Source organism: Vombatus ursinus, unplaced genomic scaffold (genome assembly GCF_900497805.2).
Source record: "Vombatus ursinus unplaced genomic scaffold, bare-nosed wombat genome assembly UNPS02010304.1, whole genome shotgun sequence".
NCBI lineage: Eukaryota > Metazoa > Chordata > Mammalia > Diprotodontia > Vombatidae > Vombatus > Vombatus ursinus.
Window position 1 is genome coordinate 4,682,949 of NW_020950082.1, and position 18,806 is coordinate 4,701,754.

At 37.3% G+C, this 18,806-nt stretch overlaps 1 protein-coding gene across 1 annotated transcript in view; it reads left to right on the top strand.

Annotated features, from left to right (window-relative positions):
* DOCK9 (dedicator of cytokinesis 9) overlaps positions 1–18,806 on the top strand; it is a 359,630-nt gene that overhangs the window by 280,065 nt on the left and 60,759 nt on the right. Inside the window, exons 32-36 of the mRNA XM_027854137.1 lie at positions 237–370; positions 4,757–4,871; positions 11,314–11,380; positions 13,131–13,178; positions 16,568–16,635. Of these exons, the coding sequence (XP_027709938.1) occupies positions 237–370; positions 4,757–4,871; positions 11,314–11,380; positions 13,131–13,178; positions 16,568–16,635 (432 nt within the window). The remainder of the gene's footprint in view (positions 1–236; positions 371–4,756; positions 4,872–11,313; positions 11,381–13,130; positions 13,179–16,567; positions 16,636–18,806) is intronic.

Consider the following 18,806-nt stretch of genomic DNA (forward strand, 5'->3'; position numbering starts at 1 on the left):
ATGCGTGTTTTTTAATCCCAAAATTGATATTGATTGCCTGACTTTTAAAAGGTGGAGTAGTTGAATAAAATGGTTGAGCCAACTTCCCAATATTTAACATTTATTATTTATTTTTTATTTTAATAAAATTTATTTTTTATTTTAATAAAATAAATAATATTGTTTATTATTATTTAACATTAGCAAATATATTTAACATTTCATCCTCTATTTTTCTTTTAAAATAATTTTTTTAGCATCACCCTATACCACATCAACACCAAATATCAATAGTGTGCGAAATGCTGATTCAAGAGGCTCGCTCATCAGCACCGATTCGTTGAACAGTCTTCCAGAAAGGAACGTCGAGAAGACCAATTCTCTCGACAAGGTAGTTGTTTTTCTCATGTCTCTTACAATTCTTCTTCATGTGATTGGATTAATTCAAGGTCATGAAAAAATCGCCTCAATAAATCCTAGCCATTTACTGAAAGAAAATAGGCCTGGGAACTTCGACCTGCTCCATTTCTGACCTGGGCTGCTTCGCCCCTTTTTAAGCAGCCTGGTGGTCCCCCCTTGTCATCTGATCACCTTAGTCCACTGCAGCTCGGAACTCCTGAGTCCTAGGACAGACTTCTTACCCTGGCATTTAAGGCCTTCCAAGTCTGGCCCTTGCCTGTTTTGCTATCTGTATTCTCTTCTCATTTCCTTAAAAATGTGTCAAAACCAGTCAGATTGGACAAAGATTCCCTAATCTTATCCTACCCTTTCCTTCCTCCCTTCTTTCACTCAGATTACCCTCTCATGTCTCCATATATTCTCTACATTTCTGCTTTTTAAAATCTTCCATTTTCTTTTGAGGCCTAGCTCAGGTATCACTTCTTTTCATGAAGGCTTTCCTGGTTTTCAAACCTCATTCTGCTCGGCTAACAGTGACTTCCCTCCTCTTATTGCGTGTAGCACTTTGTCTAGAGCTTTCCTTTGTCTTTATAGAAGTTAACCTGTTATCATTCTTCATTGTCTATGTTCCTGTCTCCCTACATTAGATTATTAGTTCCTTTAATGCAGAGACTGTTGGTTTTTTCCTCTTTGTCTCTTTACTGCTTTACACATAGTAAGCATCTAATAAATGCTTGTTGAATGGAATCAGACCCCCCAAATTCCTCTCCTGAGTTTCAGATTGTCCTTTGTTATCTCCTTAAGGTTTTTTTTATCCCCTGGAAGTCCTACTACCCCCAGACTATTCTCTGTCTTGTTCCATTATTCTTGAAAAAATATTCACTGAACAGCTGATCTCCTAGTTTAAGTTGATTCTGTCCAAGATTATATCTGTGCCTACACATTGTATCTGGGCAAGGTCACACCTGGAGCCTGTTTACCTCCTACTGGCTACCTCCAAAGGCCCACATTAGACCCTTTATCTCTTCCTCCTTTTTCAAAGTCCATGTCCCCTCTGGGGCCTGCCTCATATCTCCTTTTGAATCTAAGGGAAAGGCTCTGATTCTTAGCACACTTGCAGGACCCTGAGTTCAGTGACTAATCACATTTTTTACCTGGGTCAGGTTACTAATTCTACCCACGCTCTCACATTCTCTTTGATGACAGATATATCACTAAGGTAATCACCAGGGGGATATTGCCTGGTGGTTCCCTTCTATATTCTAGAAATTTATTATATGTTTTGTAATAATTATGGAAATGTTTTATATAAGCAGTTAGAATAATAATCAGTCCACAAATATTTATTAAAAGCCTACAACTGTGAGAGGCAATGGGCCAAGTGTTGGGGATATATATCTGTATATGTGATATAAATACATATAAAATAGATATAAGATAATTTGAGAGGGAAAGCTGTAGCAGTAAATGGGATCAAGAAGGGCTTCATACAGAAAGTGGTACTTGAGCTAAGCTTTGAAGGAAACTAGGGAAAACAGGAAGCCTACCAAAAGTAAGAAAGAAGATAGAAAAGAGAAAGCTTCCCCTCGTCATCAAGATAGCATAAGGATTCCATATAATTTTCTCTGAAGGAATGAAGAGCACACTATAGTTGTTAACTTATAGTTATCCCAAAGAATCCAGAAATAATAATAATAGTAGTAATAATAAGAGCAAGCATGTATCTTTTGGAAAGTGACATATATACATATATGTATGTATATATATGTCACTTCATTTAAACTTGAGGACAACCCTGAAAAGTAGGTGCTATTATTATTCCCATTTTACAGATGATTAAACTGAGGCTTGAGAAGTTAAGTGTCTTGCCCAGGGTCACACAGCTAGTAAGTGTCCAAGGTAGCATATGAAGCCATGCCTTCCTGACTCCCAGTCTGGGAACACTAGCCATGGTACTACTTAGCTGCCTAATTAAATCCAAAGAGGAGAATTGACTTCATCCACATCATGAAGAATGAATCAAGAGCAGAACCTACTTAATATCCTCTTATTCCTATCTTCCATTTCAGTTCTCTTTTTCTGAAATAACCAAGGCTCAGACTTCATGACATTTTGTAGAAAAGCATAAAAAATTTTGAATGGCACCTGGAAACAAATGTTGTCAGTCTTGTCTTCAGCACCATGGTTTGAATTTTGGAAAATTGTACTATTATCATTATTATTGTTATTATTATCATTATTATTATTTTTAATCCCCAAATCACAAGCATATCATCCAATACCATTTCAACTCTTCATTCAATAGAGTCACTGCTTCTCTAGGACTTGAAAAATGCCCTCCTCCCTCAGCAAATAACATTTGTAATCTTACGTTACGTTTCAGTAGCTGACTCTTCCTGGACTTAGGAGAATTCCATCTTGTAGAGGGACAGGCCTCTTGGTGGTGAAAGTCTCATAACATGTGTTTAACCTTTCCCCTTGACCCTAACATGCCGTCGTGTGGCAGAGGGAGAAACTTCTCAGGAGGCATTCTGCTTATGTCATGCGCAGCCCTGGAGAGGAGGAAGAGAGCTGCCAGTCAGCCAAGAGAAATCGGGTCACCATGGACTTTTCCCTCCTGACAATTCCGCCTTTGCCAGAAGACCCCTTGCATGCTGCACTTCTGTTGCCTTTGCAAGAAGTACTTGGTTTTTGTTGTTGTCCAAGTGTGAGGCTGATGTTTGGAGTGATAACACTAGCAGTACAGTTTTGCCACAAATTTGCACCAGTTTTTTTCTTCCTGGAAAAATAAAATAATAATAATGTCAGTTATATACCACTTCAATATTTTAATAATAATTTTGATATAAAATATATTTAATTCTGTTAATTAATAATTTAATAAAATTTCAATGCAAGTTGATTTACCTATATTATCACGTTTGATCCTCATAACATCCCTGTGAAGTGAGTGATATTATTATTGCCATTCTATCTGCCATTTTGATCCATCATTTCACAGATGAGGAAACCAGGACTCGGAAGACTAAAATGACTTGCCATGGGTAAAACAGCAAGTTACTGTCTAATGCAGGATTTTAAATCAAGTCTTCTTGACTCGCAAGTCCAGCGCACTCTCTGCTATGCCCAGCTTGCTGCCTTTAAATCTAGAATGTGTTAAGGGCATGAGACATGAGCTTCACTGAAGCCCTCTTCCTTTGCTTCACTGTCCACAGTCCTTTGCATATTGCCAGCTATGGCAGGTCCAACCAGAATGGAAAGGCTTGGAGTTTGTGTCAGACCCTGTGTCTGCCATCTGAGGACTGGTCCAGGCATGTAACTCATGAAAGCAGCTGTTGATTGACTGCAGGACGCTTGAACAAAGGGAACGTCCATGTTGATGGAATCATGACTCTTTCAAAGTCTTGAAAAAATAGTATTAGCTACAAAACCAAAATATGATCTAAAATGCTACTTATCTCTTAACACTGAATAAATAAAACATGCTCTTTTTTTAAAATTATATTTTTGGGAGAGGAAAAACTCTTATTGATTTTATACTGAAATGCCTTACAGGTGTTTGTTTATTTTTAAAGCATGGGATAAATATTCTTATGTTTTTATAAACATATATTCTTTGTTTACTGCTGCTCTGTGGCAAAACTGAACTAACTAGTCCCTTCACACTGAGCTTTCTGACAGATCTTGTTTGGACATTTGCAGTGTTCAGATAAGCTGATGACAGAAGGACCTCATCAGTTTAGGCTGGCTGTGTCTGGTGTTGCTTGGCTCAGCTATCTGTCTACTAGGTACCTGCAGGCTCTTTTCTGCTGTGAGAACCCTCCATTGAGCTCTCCCGACTCGCAATGACTTGCTTGCAGAGACATCTGCCAGCTGGTGCATGGGCAGCACCATAGGTTTGCTTTGGTTTGTTTATTTTTGCTGTGTCTACCATTAGTGTCTTCCTTAGAATAGTTTTTAGTTCTGCAGTGTTGTTTTCTCCATCATCTCTTCAGCATATTGCTCATGGGACACCTTCTTTTGCATGATATTTCATTATTTTTAAAGGTCTGCATCAATAGCCTAGGCTGTGGCAACATTGGACTCTTGAGGCATGGGTGTGTCTTTTTTTACCCCCTCCTTTTAGAAATCCATAAAGAAATCATGGCTGCGTCTATTTTGGAACAGCCCTTGTTTATGGTCGAGGCAGAGGTGGGAAAGGTGTGCCTGTACCTGAAATATTGTAGTGAGGAGTTACTCATACCTGGAGTATCCTAGGTTCAGTAATCTCCCTCAGTTTTGAGTACTTTTCTTTTTCAAAGAAGTAAAAAAAAATGGAATTGAGATACTGTTTTCCCCTTAAAATTAATAAAACTCATTCCCTCTTGTTTTTTTCTAGCATCAACAGAGTGGTACTTTAGGAAGCTCAGTAGTCCGCTGTGACAAACTTGACCAGTCAGAGATTAAGAGTCTACTCATGTGCTTCCTATACATCTTAAAGAGCATGTCTGATGGTAGGTAAATGAAAGATTCCATTTTATTTCATTCATCTTACAGGATAAGAAAATGAGAAAAAAAGTAAGTATTTTGAAATAAATGAGAATATTTCAATTAAAATCACCTTTCCCTTTCATGTAATTTGTGTTACTTCTTTTTTTCTTTCCTTTTCTTTTCTTTCTTTTCCTTTTTTTAGCATGGGAATAAATTAGGAGCTATGGAAGAATTCAATTTCCTGATCATTTCAACCAAAAATTTAATTAATAGCCCTTTTTTAAAAAATCTAAAAGACAGGATCTACCTTTTCCTATAGGGAGAATAGCAATTACCCTTTTTTGTCTAAAATGAAATATTACTTGTAGTAGTGGCTTATGTAAGTACTGGTGCTTATAGTCAGTAGTACTTTTATCTGTACTTAAATTGTAGTTTCCAGACCTGTATCTGTTAATTAAAAGAGCAGAGAATGTGAATCAGATCAGCTGAAACTATGTCTTCATTTACATGCAATCTTTTTAAGTAATTCTTTGGAAATGTGCAATAAATTAAGATGATGTAAATTCAATCTGATTCTATCTCCGTCACCATCCAGTGACATGATCGGGGAGGCAAGGTGGGAGGGACTGTGTTCCTCATCATGGTCCTGATCTTCAATTTTTAAAATACATGATCACATTGGGGCAGATAGGTGGCGCAGTGGATAGAGCACTGGCCTTGAAGTCAGGAGGCCCTGAGTTCACATCCAGCCTCAGACCAAACACTTGATACTTACTAGCTGCGTGACCCTGGGCAAGTCAGTTAACCCCAATTGCCTAACAAAACAAAAAACAAAAAAAATACCCATGATCACGAATACCATAGTCAATGGTAAAAGATACACATCTATAGTATAATGGATCCCCAGAGAGTTAGGTGTGCCACACACTCTAAGAGAACATTACCATTGGCCCTTCCTCTCAAGGTAAAAGCCAATGAGAATGCTTTTCTAGAGTGTGTTGGCCCAGCTGGATCATGCTTTACATGCTAATGTGTGTTGAACATAAAGCTTTCTAAAATGTGTACAGGTTACCAAAAGAGGTCACTTAGGGTTCTAAGACGCCTTAAAAATTATTTACTCAAATTTTATCTTCAGATCCAGGGCAATAAAATAAGGAAGAGAGGCATACAGCTATCCAATGATTATACATTGAGTACTCGGGACAAAGAGTCTTAAGATCTTAGAACAGGAAGGCATTTTATAAGTTTCTTTTTTTTTTTCCCTCCTTACGCTTAAGTGAGAAAACCAAGTCTTAGAGAAGCTAGCAGCAGTATGACATTGCTGAGACTCAGACCCAGGTCTCCTGATTCCTTTCTTCAGGGCTTTTTTTTTGTTACGTCACATTGCCTTCTACATTGTGTAGGTTTGTATTTCATATAAAACAATATCAGAGTGCTCTGTATTACCATATATTTCAGAATTTCTGCCGTATTTTCAGATCAAATGAAGGAACCTCCATCAGGGTCCTGGAATTCAGAAGGGCCTCTTTGAGAAGATTATTAGGGAGGCTTAGGACCACTTGATTCATTTGTGAAAAACCTCATTCAGGGATGTATGTTTTGCTGCCTTTTTTGTATTTCAAATTTCCCTGTAGCAAGCATAAGCATGAGATCAAATTTTAATTATCTTAATGCTTTCAAAGCATTATCTAAATGAGATAATATTTGTAAAGTGCTTAGCACAGTGCTTGGCATATAGTAGGTGCTATATAAATGCTTCTTCCCTTCCCTCCCCCTCCATTCAAGGCAGAAAGCTTATCATATTCTGCAACTGCCATCTCATTGATTGGTATTAGCAGGGACATCGTATATTCTACTGTTAATGCAATGTGTGCCTGCCTTTAAAACCTTGAATGAAATTTTATGTGTACTGAATTTTCTATTCCTTAATCTCCCATTACATTACTTTTTCTCATTGTATAAGCCACAAACCTCTAGTTTACATGTGGCCAGACTCAAAGTTTTGAACTGATGTTAAATTCAGTATAGCAAATATTTTTTAAAAACTCTTTTTTAAGGCACCAAGGGGGACAACAAAGATGAATTACAGGTTTTCCCTACTGCTAAGGGACTTACATTCTGAGACGAGAGATGTAGTTATTTTCACACAATTCATAATATGATAGTAAAGTATATTTGGAAGATGCCATCAGCACTCAGAGGAGAAAGAGATACAAATTTCCATTTAGTGATTTATGGAAGGCTTTCTAGAAGATATGTCATTTGAACAGGGTCTTGGAAGAAGGAGAGGATTTCAGCAGGTAAGATGAAAGGAAAAGATCTTCCCAGAATAAGGAGTGGTGTAAACAAAGGTGCAGAATGACCAGAAATGATGGAACTTGATTGGAGGCTGACAGGTCTCTCAGTTTGGCTAAAGTACCCCTTTATGTAGGGGAATGGCATAAAGAGGTGGTTATAGCCACCTTGTTGAGAGATTTGAAGATCAACTAAGGAGTATGGACTTAATCCAGGAGACAGTGAGGAGACATTAAAAACTTTTGAGCAATAATATTAAAATAAATATGGTACTGATACATTGGATGGATTAGAAGCTGGAGAGAAATTAAGAAACTAATGCAATAATTAAGGTGAGAAATAATTGGGAACTGAATGGCAGTGGTGGCTTATGAGAAAAAAAGGATATATTTGAGAGATAACTTGGAAACAACAACACTAATAGTGCTTGTCATGGTAAAAAATGTGTAGGAGTTAATAGCTTGGTTGGATAAGTATTGTGAGAGGGAAAGCATCAAAGATGATTTAAAGGTTCGGATATAGCTGATTTGAAGAAAGATGAGGCTGTGTAATACACTGGAGGGGCAGCTAGGTGATAGTGACTAGAGCGCTAGGCCTGGAGTCAAGAAGTCTCATCTTCCTAAGTTGAAAGAATTTGAATCTAGCTTCAGACACTTACTAGCTGTGTGACCCTTGGCAAGTCACTTAACCTTTATTTACCTCGGTTTCCTCAGCTTAAAATGGGGATAACAGTAGCATTTATCTCACAAGGTTGCTAGAAAGATCAAGTGAGATAATAATTTTATAGCACTTAACATAGTGCCTGGCACATAGTAGGTGCTATATAAACGTTAGCTGCTATTGTTATTATTAGTTTCTTCCTCTTTAGAAGTTTTCATGAAAAGGCTGAATGATATTTTTCTTCAGATAGATGGACAGATAGCTACTGATATCTCTCAACTCCTTGTTCCCCATCTCTTCTTCTCATCCCTAAGCTTAGTCAGTATATTCCTTTTCCCTCCCCTTTTAACACCTTAATCTTTGTGCCAACACGGTAGGTCTATGCATGTGTTGACTGGGAAAAGGAGATAGGGATGAAGTTTTGGGCCCAGACCAAGGCTGGGAGCCAGGAAGAAGCCTGGCCCACAGCAGATCTGGAGACTGACTGATCTTAATGCATTTGTGGAGTTGTAATTGGTTAAGTGGTCAATTGAAATTACTCTAAGTCAAGAGCTACTTATATATGACTACCAAGGGAGTTGTAAAAGAGATTGGCCTCTATTTTTGCCTTGGATACTTTCTTGGAGGAAAAACAAACAAACTGTATATAGAAAAAATATTTGCAAATCAAATTATATTATTACATTGATTTTTACATTTGATTGTTATATTTGATATATAAAACAGGCAAAAAAAGAAATTGAGTCCACACACCTGATAGAAATTTGCTGATTTTTAATCTCATAGTCACTTCAGCAAACATTGCACAAAATGTGTGATGTTTGCTTCTCTCTCATGCGTAGCCTCTGTAAGGATGTAATGAATTGAGTGATCATTCTATGTGACTGGACCTGCTTAAACACACAGAAGAAATGTACCAGATCCTAAGTTCTCATAGCGTGGGGAATTCTCTCAGACTTTGAAATCTGTGAATCTTTCAGTAGCTGTACCTATCATTCCAGGTATTTAACTGAGATTCCACTTAGGAAAGTCATATTCTCTTATGAGTAAAGGTTTCATTACTTATAAGAAATCTTATGAGGCCCTGTTTCTTTAAGTGCAGTTTCTCAGCTGTCAATTAATTGTTTTTAACCTTGCAGAAAAAGTGCATTCAATGAGCTTTTCTACCTGCTAAGTATTTTATAGTGCTGACCTAATCATCATGAATGCCAGAAAGTTCTTGAGAAGACAAAAAGGAAAATACCAGATGTGCAAATTGCATTCCTGCCTATGACATTTTCTTTCATGATATGTGAGTTCCTTCAACGACACAAACTTATCTTTGGTGGGCAGCAAGGATCTCCCATCCTCCATTTGAAGAAGAAATAGATTTAGAAGAAGGAGAAGGGGAAGGAGAAGGAGAAGAAGGAGGAGGAGGAGAAGAAGAAGAAGGAGGAGAAGAGGAAGAAGAAGAGAAGAGGAAGAAGAAGAAGAGAAGGGGAAGAAGAAGGAGAAGAAGAGGAAGAAGAAGAAGGGGAAGGAGAAGGAGAAGAAGAAGAGGAAGAAGGAGAAGAAGAAAGAGGAGGAGGAGAAGAAGAAGGAAAAGAGGAAGAAGAAGGAAAAGAGGAAGGAGAAGAAGAGGAAGAAGAAGGAGGAGAAGAAGAAGGAGAAGAGGAAGAAGAAGGAAAAGAGAAAGAAGGAGAAGGAGAAGAAGAAGAAGAGGAAGAAGGAGAAGGAGAAGAAGAAGAGGAAGAAGAAGGAAAAGAGGAAGGAGAAGGAGGAGGAGAAGAAGAAGGGGAGGAGAAGAAGAGAAGGATAAGAGGAAGAGGAAGAAGAGGAAGAAGAAGGAGGAGGAAGAAGAGAAGGAGAAGAAGAAGAAGGAGAAGAAAGAGGAGGAGAAGAAGATGAAGAAGAAGGAAAAGAGGAAGGAGAAGAAGAGGAAGAAGGCGAAAGAGGAGGAGAAGAAGAAGGAGGAGGAGAAGGAGAAGAGGAAGAGGAAGAAGAAGGAGAAGAAGAAGGAGGAGGAGGAGGAGGAGAGGAAGAAGGAGAAGAAGAAAGAAGAGGAGAAGGAGAAGAGGAAGAAGAAGGAAAACAGGAAGAAGAAGAGGAGAAGATGAAGAAAAAGAGAAGAAGGAGAAGAGGAAGAAGGAGAAGAGGGAGGAGGAGGAGGAGAAGAAGAAGAGAATTATTATTATTTGTGTAATAGTTTGGATTTTACAAAGCACAACAAATGCTCTGTTTATATAGGTGGGTTAATCCACAATGATGATACATCTGTAGTTTGCATCTTTGGCATTTCTCAGCATCTTTCTCAAAGTGACCGCTGCAATTCACCAGGACAGAAGATGCTGATCTCCTCTATTCAGGGAACTCTTGGAGTTGACCTAATTTAGAAAACTTGGCCCTGGACCTCTATGTACACCTGGGCAATCTTATTGATAGCTCCTTTTCTCTCCAACAAATCCTGTCTGTTCTATTTCCTTTCCACCCATCCCTGGGTTTGGATTGAAGATTTTTTTTTTAGTCTAGGTAATGTCTACTTCTGTTTAATCAGTAAAGAAGTTTGCCACCTGAAAAAACAAACTGAGTTATTGCTGATGAGAACATTTTCACTCATTTCTCAAGTCCCAAACATATATAAATATACAATAAGTATTTGGAATAAATAATAATTACTTGCATTTTGCCAAGTGTAATTCCATAATGAACCTTTACTGAATGTCCATCAGTTGGGGTTTATCTGAATCATAGAAGTTTAGTCTCACTAATAACCCCAAATTAGACTTTTTCTCCCCTGAGGATAGTAGAAAAGAAATGTTAATCACAAAATGTTTATGTATATGTGTATGTCTACACATAGAATTAGGTATAACATGTTGAATACTTAAATAATCTGCAATTTCATCTTTCCTGGTATTCTCACTCCCAGCATAGTTCTCGAACCCTTTATACCTTTTTTCCAAAGAAGTGAGCAATACTTTCAATTTTACTTAAATTGACTCGGTTTCACTTAAAACTTAACAATCATCAAGTATTGTTGTGACTAAAAGTATCACTACCCTTTGACCAACCTGGTTATAAGGATCCCTGAACTTAACTAGGTTTGGCCCAGTAGAACAGACCTTCTGTCCATCCCAGCTGACATAGGACCTACCTGATCCCAAGCTCTACTGACTGAAGTTTTCCAGCTTCACCTCCATGCCAAGAAGAAGCATCAGAACAGGATTTGAATGGAAATTTAGCAGTTGTTTTAAATGTTATAATCATTCTAAAGTCCAAAGCTTTTAAACTGCAGATTCTCTAAACAAATAATGGGCTGAAGTATCACATACAATTCCATTAATTTCTTCAGATCTCATTTTCTTCATTTGTAGAATGAAGAGGCTCATTTAAACATGTTCCAGGATTCCTTAGCTCTAAGGTCTTTATATAGATGGTTATAGAGATGAACTACTCTAGGTGCTGAGAATAAAGTGAGTAGGATCATATGTACAAATTGCTTTTCTGACCAACAATATTTTCATTTTCTAGATGCTTTATTTACATATTGGAACAAGGCTTCAACATCTGAACTTATGGACTTTTTCACAATATCAGAGTGAGTGGTTTTAGTTTTTCTCAAAGATTGAAAATTGTGCCCATACTGAGTTGTATGAATATTCAAATAAACTACAAAGGACCTTTGAAGGAAGATTCTCTCCACCTCCAAAGAAAGAACCGATATATGGAACTATGTATTGTCTAGTGCCGGTTTAGGAGGGAGGGAGGGAAACAGCTTGGAACTCAAATGTAACAAAAATAAATTAATATAATATGACATGGTATAATATAACATAATATAATGAAAAGAAAAAAGAAAATGGTGCTCATTAGTCATTGGATCATAATGTAGTCAACTCTTGATGCTAACGGAGATGAAGAGAGATATACAAGATATATTTTGCTTTGAAATATAAGTACTGACTCATCCTTGAATACATGCCTGCATCCTCATTCAACCATTGCTCTATGCTTGACCTTGATCCCTCCCTATCAGTGGTTCCCAGTAGGCAGAGGAAGACACAGGGAGTCCAAAAATCAAGGGAGAATGGAAAGAGTGCTATATTTTGAGTCAGAGGACTGGCTTCAAATGCTGACTCTGTTGCTGCATTACTTTCAGAAAACCACTTAACCTTAGTATTTCGTATATTGATTCTCATGAAAATTAGATGGACCAAATGAGGACCTAGGATAGGAAAATTAATGACTTTTGGGGCTACAATATTAGGAAAAAGAATTATGTGTTTAAATGAATCATTCATTTTATCTAATTTTGCCTTCCCAAGCTGTTTCCAACTTCTCTTCCAGTGTGTTTTCTCTTTACTTTTAAATAATGCCTTCTATTTAAATGTTCGTCATGATTATCATGAGCAAAAATTTGATTCACTTCCTCAGCTGGATTGACAGGTAGTTGAGATTAAGTAAAATGCCTGTGGAAACCTATTGGATAATTCCTTTTAAATTTCTCTTATCAGATAAATAATTGATGCTTTAAAAAAATTTAATCACCATTTTCACCTGAGAGTCTGTTGAAAATAACAACAATAACAATAACAACAACACAAACACTTGAACCAGAAAAGGAGTTCTCCTTCCATGATAGTCACTCTTTGTGGCTCAACTTCCTTATCTGTAAAATGAGGATAATAATACTTGCATTTCCTATCCCATAGAGTTATTGAAAGAAAGAGCTCTGTAAACCATAACATGTTATATAGTTTATAAGTTATTATGACCAAGAAATAAGTGAGAAAGCCTTGGATACCCAATAAGGCTTCCTAGGCCAAGCAATTTTGAGAAAATGTATAGGCTCTTATTAGATAATTGCTTATGACTGACAAGAGTTTACATTTTATTTAGTAGAAAGTACATTTGATTTAGGGTCATAAGACTTGTGTTCAAGTCATAATCCCTATAGTTCCTATGCTAGTTGCATAGGCTCAATACTCTGGATCTCATTTTTCTCATCTGGGAAAAGGGAATAATTTTACCCAATAATTATACCTCATGAGGGGAATGATGAACAAAGTGCTTACTAGTCCTTAAATTGCTGTATAAATGTGAACTGCAGTTATTTTTAATTTTTATCCTGCAGATAGCCCATTGTAGCCACAAACTAAATGAGCCATTTTGTCAAAAGTAGATAGATAATGGGTTTAGACAGGTTAGAAGATTTATGATAGCTGGGAGAAAAGGACAATGGTAGGATGTAAAGAGTTATTGGGGAAAAAAAATCTTCTAGAATTCATTCATCATTGTTAATATTTTAATTAAGTGTTTAAAATAATTTTCTAAATTATCTTTTATAGAGTGTGCTTACATCAGTTCCAGTACATGGGAAAGCGATATATAGCAAGGTACTGTGTGGAATTTTAATTTGTAATGTTATTCAGTAATGTCAGTTTTCTTAATTGTCTTGTCCAGCCTCCCACCTATCTATTTTCTTTCTCTTTTGTGTTATGTGTATCTGAGTATATGGAAATTGTCACTCTGTGATACTTGACAACTGAAAGTGTCATAATCTACTGTGAAGACAATTGGCAGATCTTTTAATTGTCTCTACAAAAATGTATAAGGATCTTCTACCTACATTTAAGCTACTTGTTGCCTTATATCTAATGCCTCAAATCTTCCTGTCTAATGGAGAGCTATTTATTGACCTATCTCCACATATCTGTACTTCCAAATCCTTCCTGTTATGGTCCTAGTTCACCATCTCTTTCTTCTCTCTTTATTTTCCTGTCTTTTTCCTCATTCCTGACTCTTTTGCCCTTTCCTCCTTCCCCCGCCCCAAGCTCCTGTCTTTTCCTTTTAGTTTCAAGCTCCTGTCTTTTCCTTTTAGTTTCAAAATCTTTCAATTCCAATTCTATACCCGTTCGCAATCACGAAAACACAAATTTCTGATCACTTCTCTCCTTTCTTTGGTGCACTCAGATCATTGAACACATATCCTTCTCTAGGTATTTGGAGACTTTAAGTAAGATTGAAGGTATCGCCTTCTTTGGAATAATCCAAAAACAATTATTACAAGACCCTTATCTGACCAAAACACTATCCTGAGTACAGGCATACTTCTCCTAATGTCAGTAATTGGTTTTGTGAACAATATTGTGCAAAACAAGATTACAATTCCAAGTTAATTCCATGGGGACAGTGTTTATGTTTATGTTTAAGCATAAGTAGACTCCTGTTTAGGGAAGGTAACACTGTTGGGCCCCAAGTTCTAATTCAGATCATTGCCAGCAATCCAAATTATACCTAGGATGATAAGCAGGATAACATTACTGCAAGTTTCATGACTTAATTATAACATCCAGTTATAATATGTTGATGTGATTATTAAATGACGCTAGCCGAGACACTCTCATGTTGGCATGTTGCCTGTACTCAAATTGTCGGGTGCTCTCTTGTTCTATCTGTATCTGCTCCTACGTTAAAAGTAGCTAGAATTTACTTAGTTGACTTATGTCGACAGCAAATATATCTGCCTTTGGAAAGAGTCACCCAGACCACATCTGTTCTTGCAAATATTCCCATCCCACTCCCTCCATTTTGCTCAGTTACCTGTGTTCAGTTTTTCCATGTTTTGAATTGTTCTAGTGTATATTGGCTGAGATCCTTGACACAGGGGTTATGCCTTTGTTATGCATTTCTCACCACTACAATGTATGTTTTTGAATAGTTTGAACATAAGCTCATATTCGAGATTTAAAGAAAGGCTCCCAAATGTATTGACTCATTGAGAGATTGCCCTCCTCCCTTTTATGGTATTAGATATATGATTCTATAAACCAATAACTATAAAAATGGGGGAGTGATACTTAATAGAATGTTCAACCTGAATGTGAAAAAAATCATCTTCTTGTGTTAATGTTAGTCTCTCTTCAGAATATTTTTGAGCTTATCTGGTTTGTGTTTTATGTTAATGTGCATGAATTGAGAAGGATATAATTTGAGTAGAAAATATGGAGCTATAACTATTTCCTTACAATCTTTTTTCCAAAAAATCTAGGATGTTAATTTATAGTAGTTATGTGTTTGATTTAATATTGCTTAAACTTTTCTAACCTATTATCGTTTTTAAAGCACAGTAGTTATTTAACCTAGATTTTTGAATGCAAAATGCATTTGAATATATACTGGGTGTTTTTTATGCTCTTGACTTCTTATAACCATCATTTAAGTCTCTGGAATTTTTCTTATGGAGATGAGTGATTAGTATATTTCATAACATTTCTATAGTTGTGACAGAACTTGAAGGGTGTCTCTTTGAGTATTTTTCCAAGGAGACTCAGGTCTTCCTGACTCCAGACCCAGTACTCTGTCCACTGCACCACCTAGCTGCACTACGGTTGAATGAGATGGCCTCTAGCATCCCTTCCAGCTCTAATTCTTGGATGCTGTGATTTATTTTATACTTCAGCGTTTCAGGAATGTGTTACACGTTAGGGTTGAATGATGGAAAGTTTTAAATGGTGAACAGGAAAGGATGTGGATCCTAGAAACTTCACAGAAATTCTTAGGATTGGGAAACATGAAAATTCATTTCTTCCTTCCGGGGGGAACATTATTCATTTTATAAACAGCACAAAAAAACTCATTTCTGACAAGAGTTTATTAAGCACCCAGCGATATATGTCTGTATGTATGTGTGCTTGATGTACCAGCATTAAAATGAGTAATGTAGAAGGGAGAATTGGAAAATAATGTTGTTGGATTGTGTTCAATGTGGTATGTTATGTTATGCTGCACTTGATAGTAAAATCTCGTTCAGCTTCTACTGCATGTTAAGAATGCTGAACAAGGATTTTGACTTTAAGTGCTTTAGATTTCTTGGTTGTCTATGGTGGCCCCTGTGCCTACTCTGCATCCTTCCTAAGTTTGTCACATTGGAATCCCTCGATGGCATGTTTTGTCTGAAGATAGTAAATGCATGGTCTGTTATACCACACAGAATAACCCGTTGAGGGAAAAAAAAAAAACGGTTGGCAATGGAATCGGGGATGTTTGCAATTCCGGCGCTGATTTTCATTTTTTCATGAGCTCTGGTGATGGTACACTGTAGGAAGGTAGTCTGTTCTGATCGCTAACACAGACCACTTTTCTCTTTTCTTCACTTGATTGCTGACAAGTTTAACAAAGTGTATGGCTCTTCTCCCTTCCTGCCTGGGTAAGACATGGGTGTGAAGATTGCCTCCTCTAATCCACGTTTCACTGCATGTTTGCCTTCTGTCTGTTACATTATACTAGTTTCCAATTTTATTTTATTTTTTGTTTGTTTGTTTGTTTGTTTTGTCCTTCAGTCTCCTGTATAAGCCAAAGAAGTTAGTGCTGTTTGGATACTTGTCAAAAAACTTAAATCTCCAGTCTCACATTTAGCTGACCCTCTTAAAAAAAATCCTTAATGAAATTTATTATTAACAAGCTATGGCTACTATTTAAAGGATATTAGCTTTGACTTTTATTAATGCTTTTTTGGGGGGTCAGAAATTTTGTGTGATATTTTATAAAGTGGCTGCCTCTTGTTTTTGCTTTCCACAATACAACAGATAGGCTGCATTTATAAATGCCTCGCCTGCCCCTGTTTGTGTCATAACCGCTTCACTAATGCTCCCTCTCCCCTCTGCGGTGTAACAAGTCTAACTTTTGCTTCTGTCCCATTTCACCCATACTGCAGGAACCAGGAGGGGTTGGGACCCATAGTTCATGATCGAAAGTCTCAGACATTGCCTGTTTCCCGTAACAGAACAGGAATGATGCATGCCAGATTGCAGCAGCTGAGCAGCCTGGATAACTCTCTCACATTTAACCACAGTAAGTTCCATGACGTGCCATCGTAACAGGCGACCATCTCATCCTGCACATCAGAGGGGAGAGCCCCAGGCCACACCAGAGCACACGTCACAAACTTGATTCTCTTTCCAGGTCAAAACAGATGGGGATGAAGAGAGACAGAGACAGAGACAGAGAGACAGAGAGCGAGCTCATGGCACAATTACCCCCGCCCTTTTTTTTTTTGCAGTAATGAAGTCAGCACTGGTAATGACATAATGTGGAGCATGGTCAATTATGGCAATAAATCACCAGGAATCAGACACCCTTTCACCACACTCCTCTCTTCTGTTTTAAAAAAAAAAAGAGAGAGAGATTTATAAAATGACTTGATCAGCTTCTCTTGTCTTTAAAATCCATGTTTGAAATCTTTAGCTATAGCAACTAACTTGGATTTGTGTTCCAAAAGAGGAATTCAATGTTGTACTTTTAAACTTTTTGTTAAGAACCAATTGTGATTGCAGGAGCTGAGAACATCTGGTGGGATCCTTCTTTTCTCCTCCTTCCCTCCCTGACAAAGTGCATGTAATTGATCATGTTTCCACATTCTGACATTTCTGCCAGGAGGAAAAAAAATGTATTTTAATCCTTAAAACTGCTATGAGAACATAAAGCCCATGAATCAATTTCTGTAGATGTGGAAAAGCGCCCAATAACGAAGTGACTTTTTCTGTTTTCAGTGTGAGAAAGATATCAAGTGTGCTTGGAATTTCTGTAGACAATGGTAAGATTTAATCAGGTTGAAGTCGGCTTCTAAGACCGCTTCACTTGTGCACAGAAACTTTTTTTTTCTTGTTCATCTTGCCTTCCTAACTATGGGGCTTTCTAACTTCAAAATAGAAACTCTACCAATACATGAGGGGAGGGGTGCAGTTTGTTTGATTTATATCTACAAGCCAAGGGGACATGGTGTTTGTATATTGTCCCTACAAATTTAAGTTTTACAGTCACTTTAGGAGTTCACAAAGCAGAAACCCTAAACTCTGACTACCATCCAGCATGACAAAGACTAATACAGCCATCTATAATCAATGCCATTCATGGTAGGGGTATGACCCACGGGTTACTCCATCTCCTCTGAGAGCATGACTCCAAATAAGGTTCAATACTAGGACAAGTTTCACATGTAAATGAAAAATATTCTCTCTAGTTCATGTTTATTTCCAATGGTGGAGACTCCATTTGCTGTGGTTTTCATGCTCACGTCTTAACACAGGCTAAGAGTAAAGAGAACATTGTCAGCTCTGTTTATTCACCATTGTTCAAATTTAAGACACCCCTTTGTAAGGGGGAGGAGATATATGGAAAGTAACAAACCTCCCTACTGTTGTACTCCAGCAGAGTTTAAATGCCTTTAATACAGCCTGAGCCATGGTGAAATCATAGGCTAAAACTCAAATTCTCCTATACCAATATTATGTCAGTCAGTCAAAAAATGAATTGAGAAACATCAAAAATGCATGTTTTATGTTATTCCTGCTTTCCCGTAGAGTGGCTATTAATGCCATGACTTAAGGCTGTAATAATTTGCATTAACTTGTCACACACACACACTCTAATGTCTATTAGAGATGGATACTTTTAGGCCTGAAGACAAAGTTATTAAATTTTTTTTAAAAATCATAACACAAAGTTTCTTGCCTCTGTATTTCCTTTCCTACTTAGAAAACAGAAATTAAATCTAGCAAAGAATAGAAATCTGCTGGACTGTCTTCACCTAGGTAGCTATATTTAATCAAGTCAACAAACACGACCTAAGAGCTCACCCAGATGCTGTGCTAATCATTAGCAGTACAAAAAAAAAAGACAAAAAAAGTTCCTGCTTTCTAGGAGCTGACAGTGGAAAAGAGAAGACAATATGCAAAGAGTGCTGTGTATATAAACATATATATATATATGTTTGTAGAAACACAAAATATATGCAGGATAGATTTGAGATCCTCTCCTAGTGCCTTAAGGAGGACTGGGAATGTTTTCTTGCAGAAGACAAGTTTTTAGCTGAGACCTGAAAGAAGCTAGGAGGCAAAGATACTCCATGCAGACTAATTCCTTCATTTAATAATTTGTAATTAATGCTTGAAGGGACAACACGCATGGTGGAGAAAGCTGGTCTTGGAGTCAGTATAGGGTTGAAGCCCTGCCTAGGACATCTA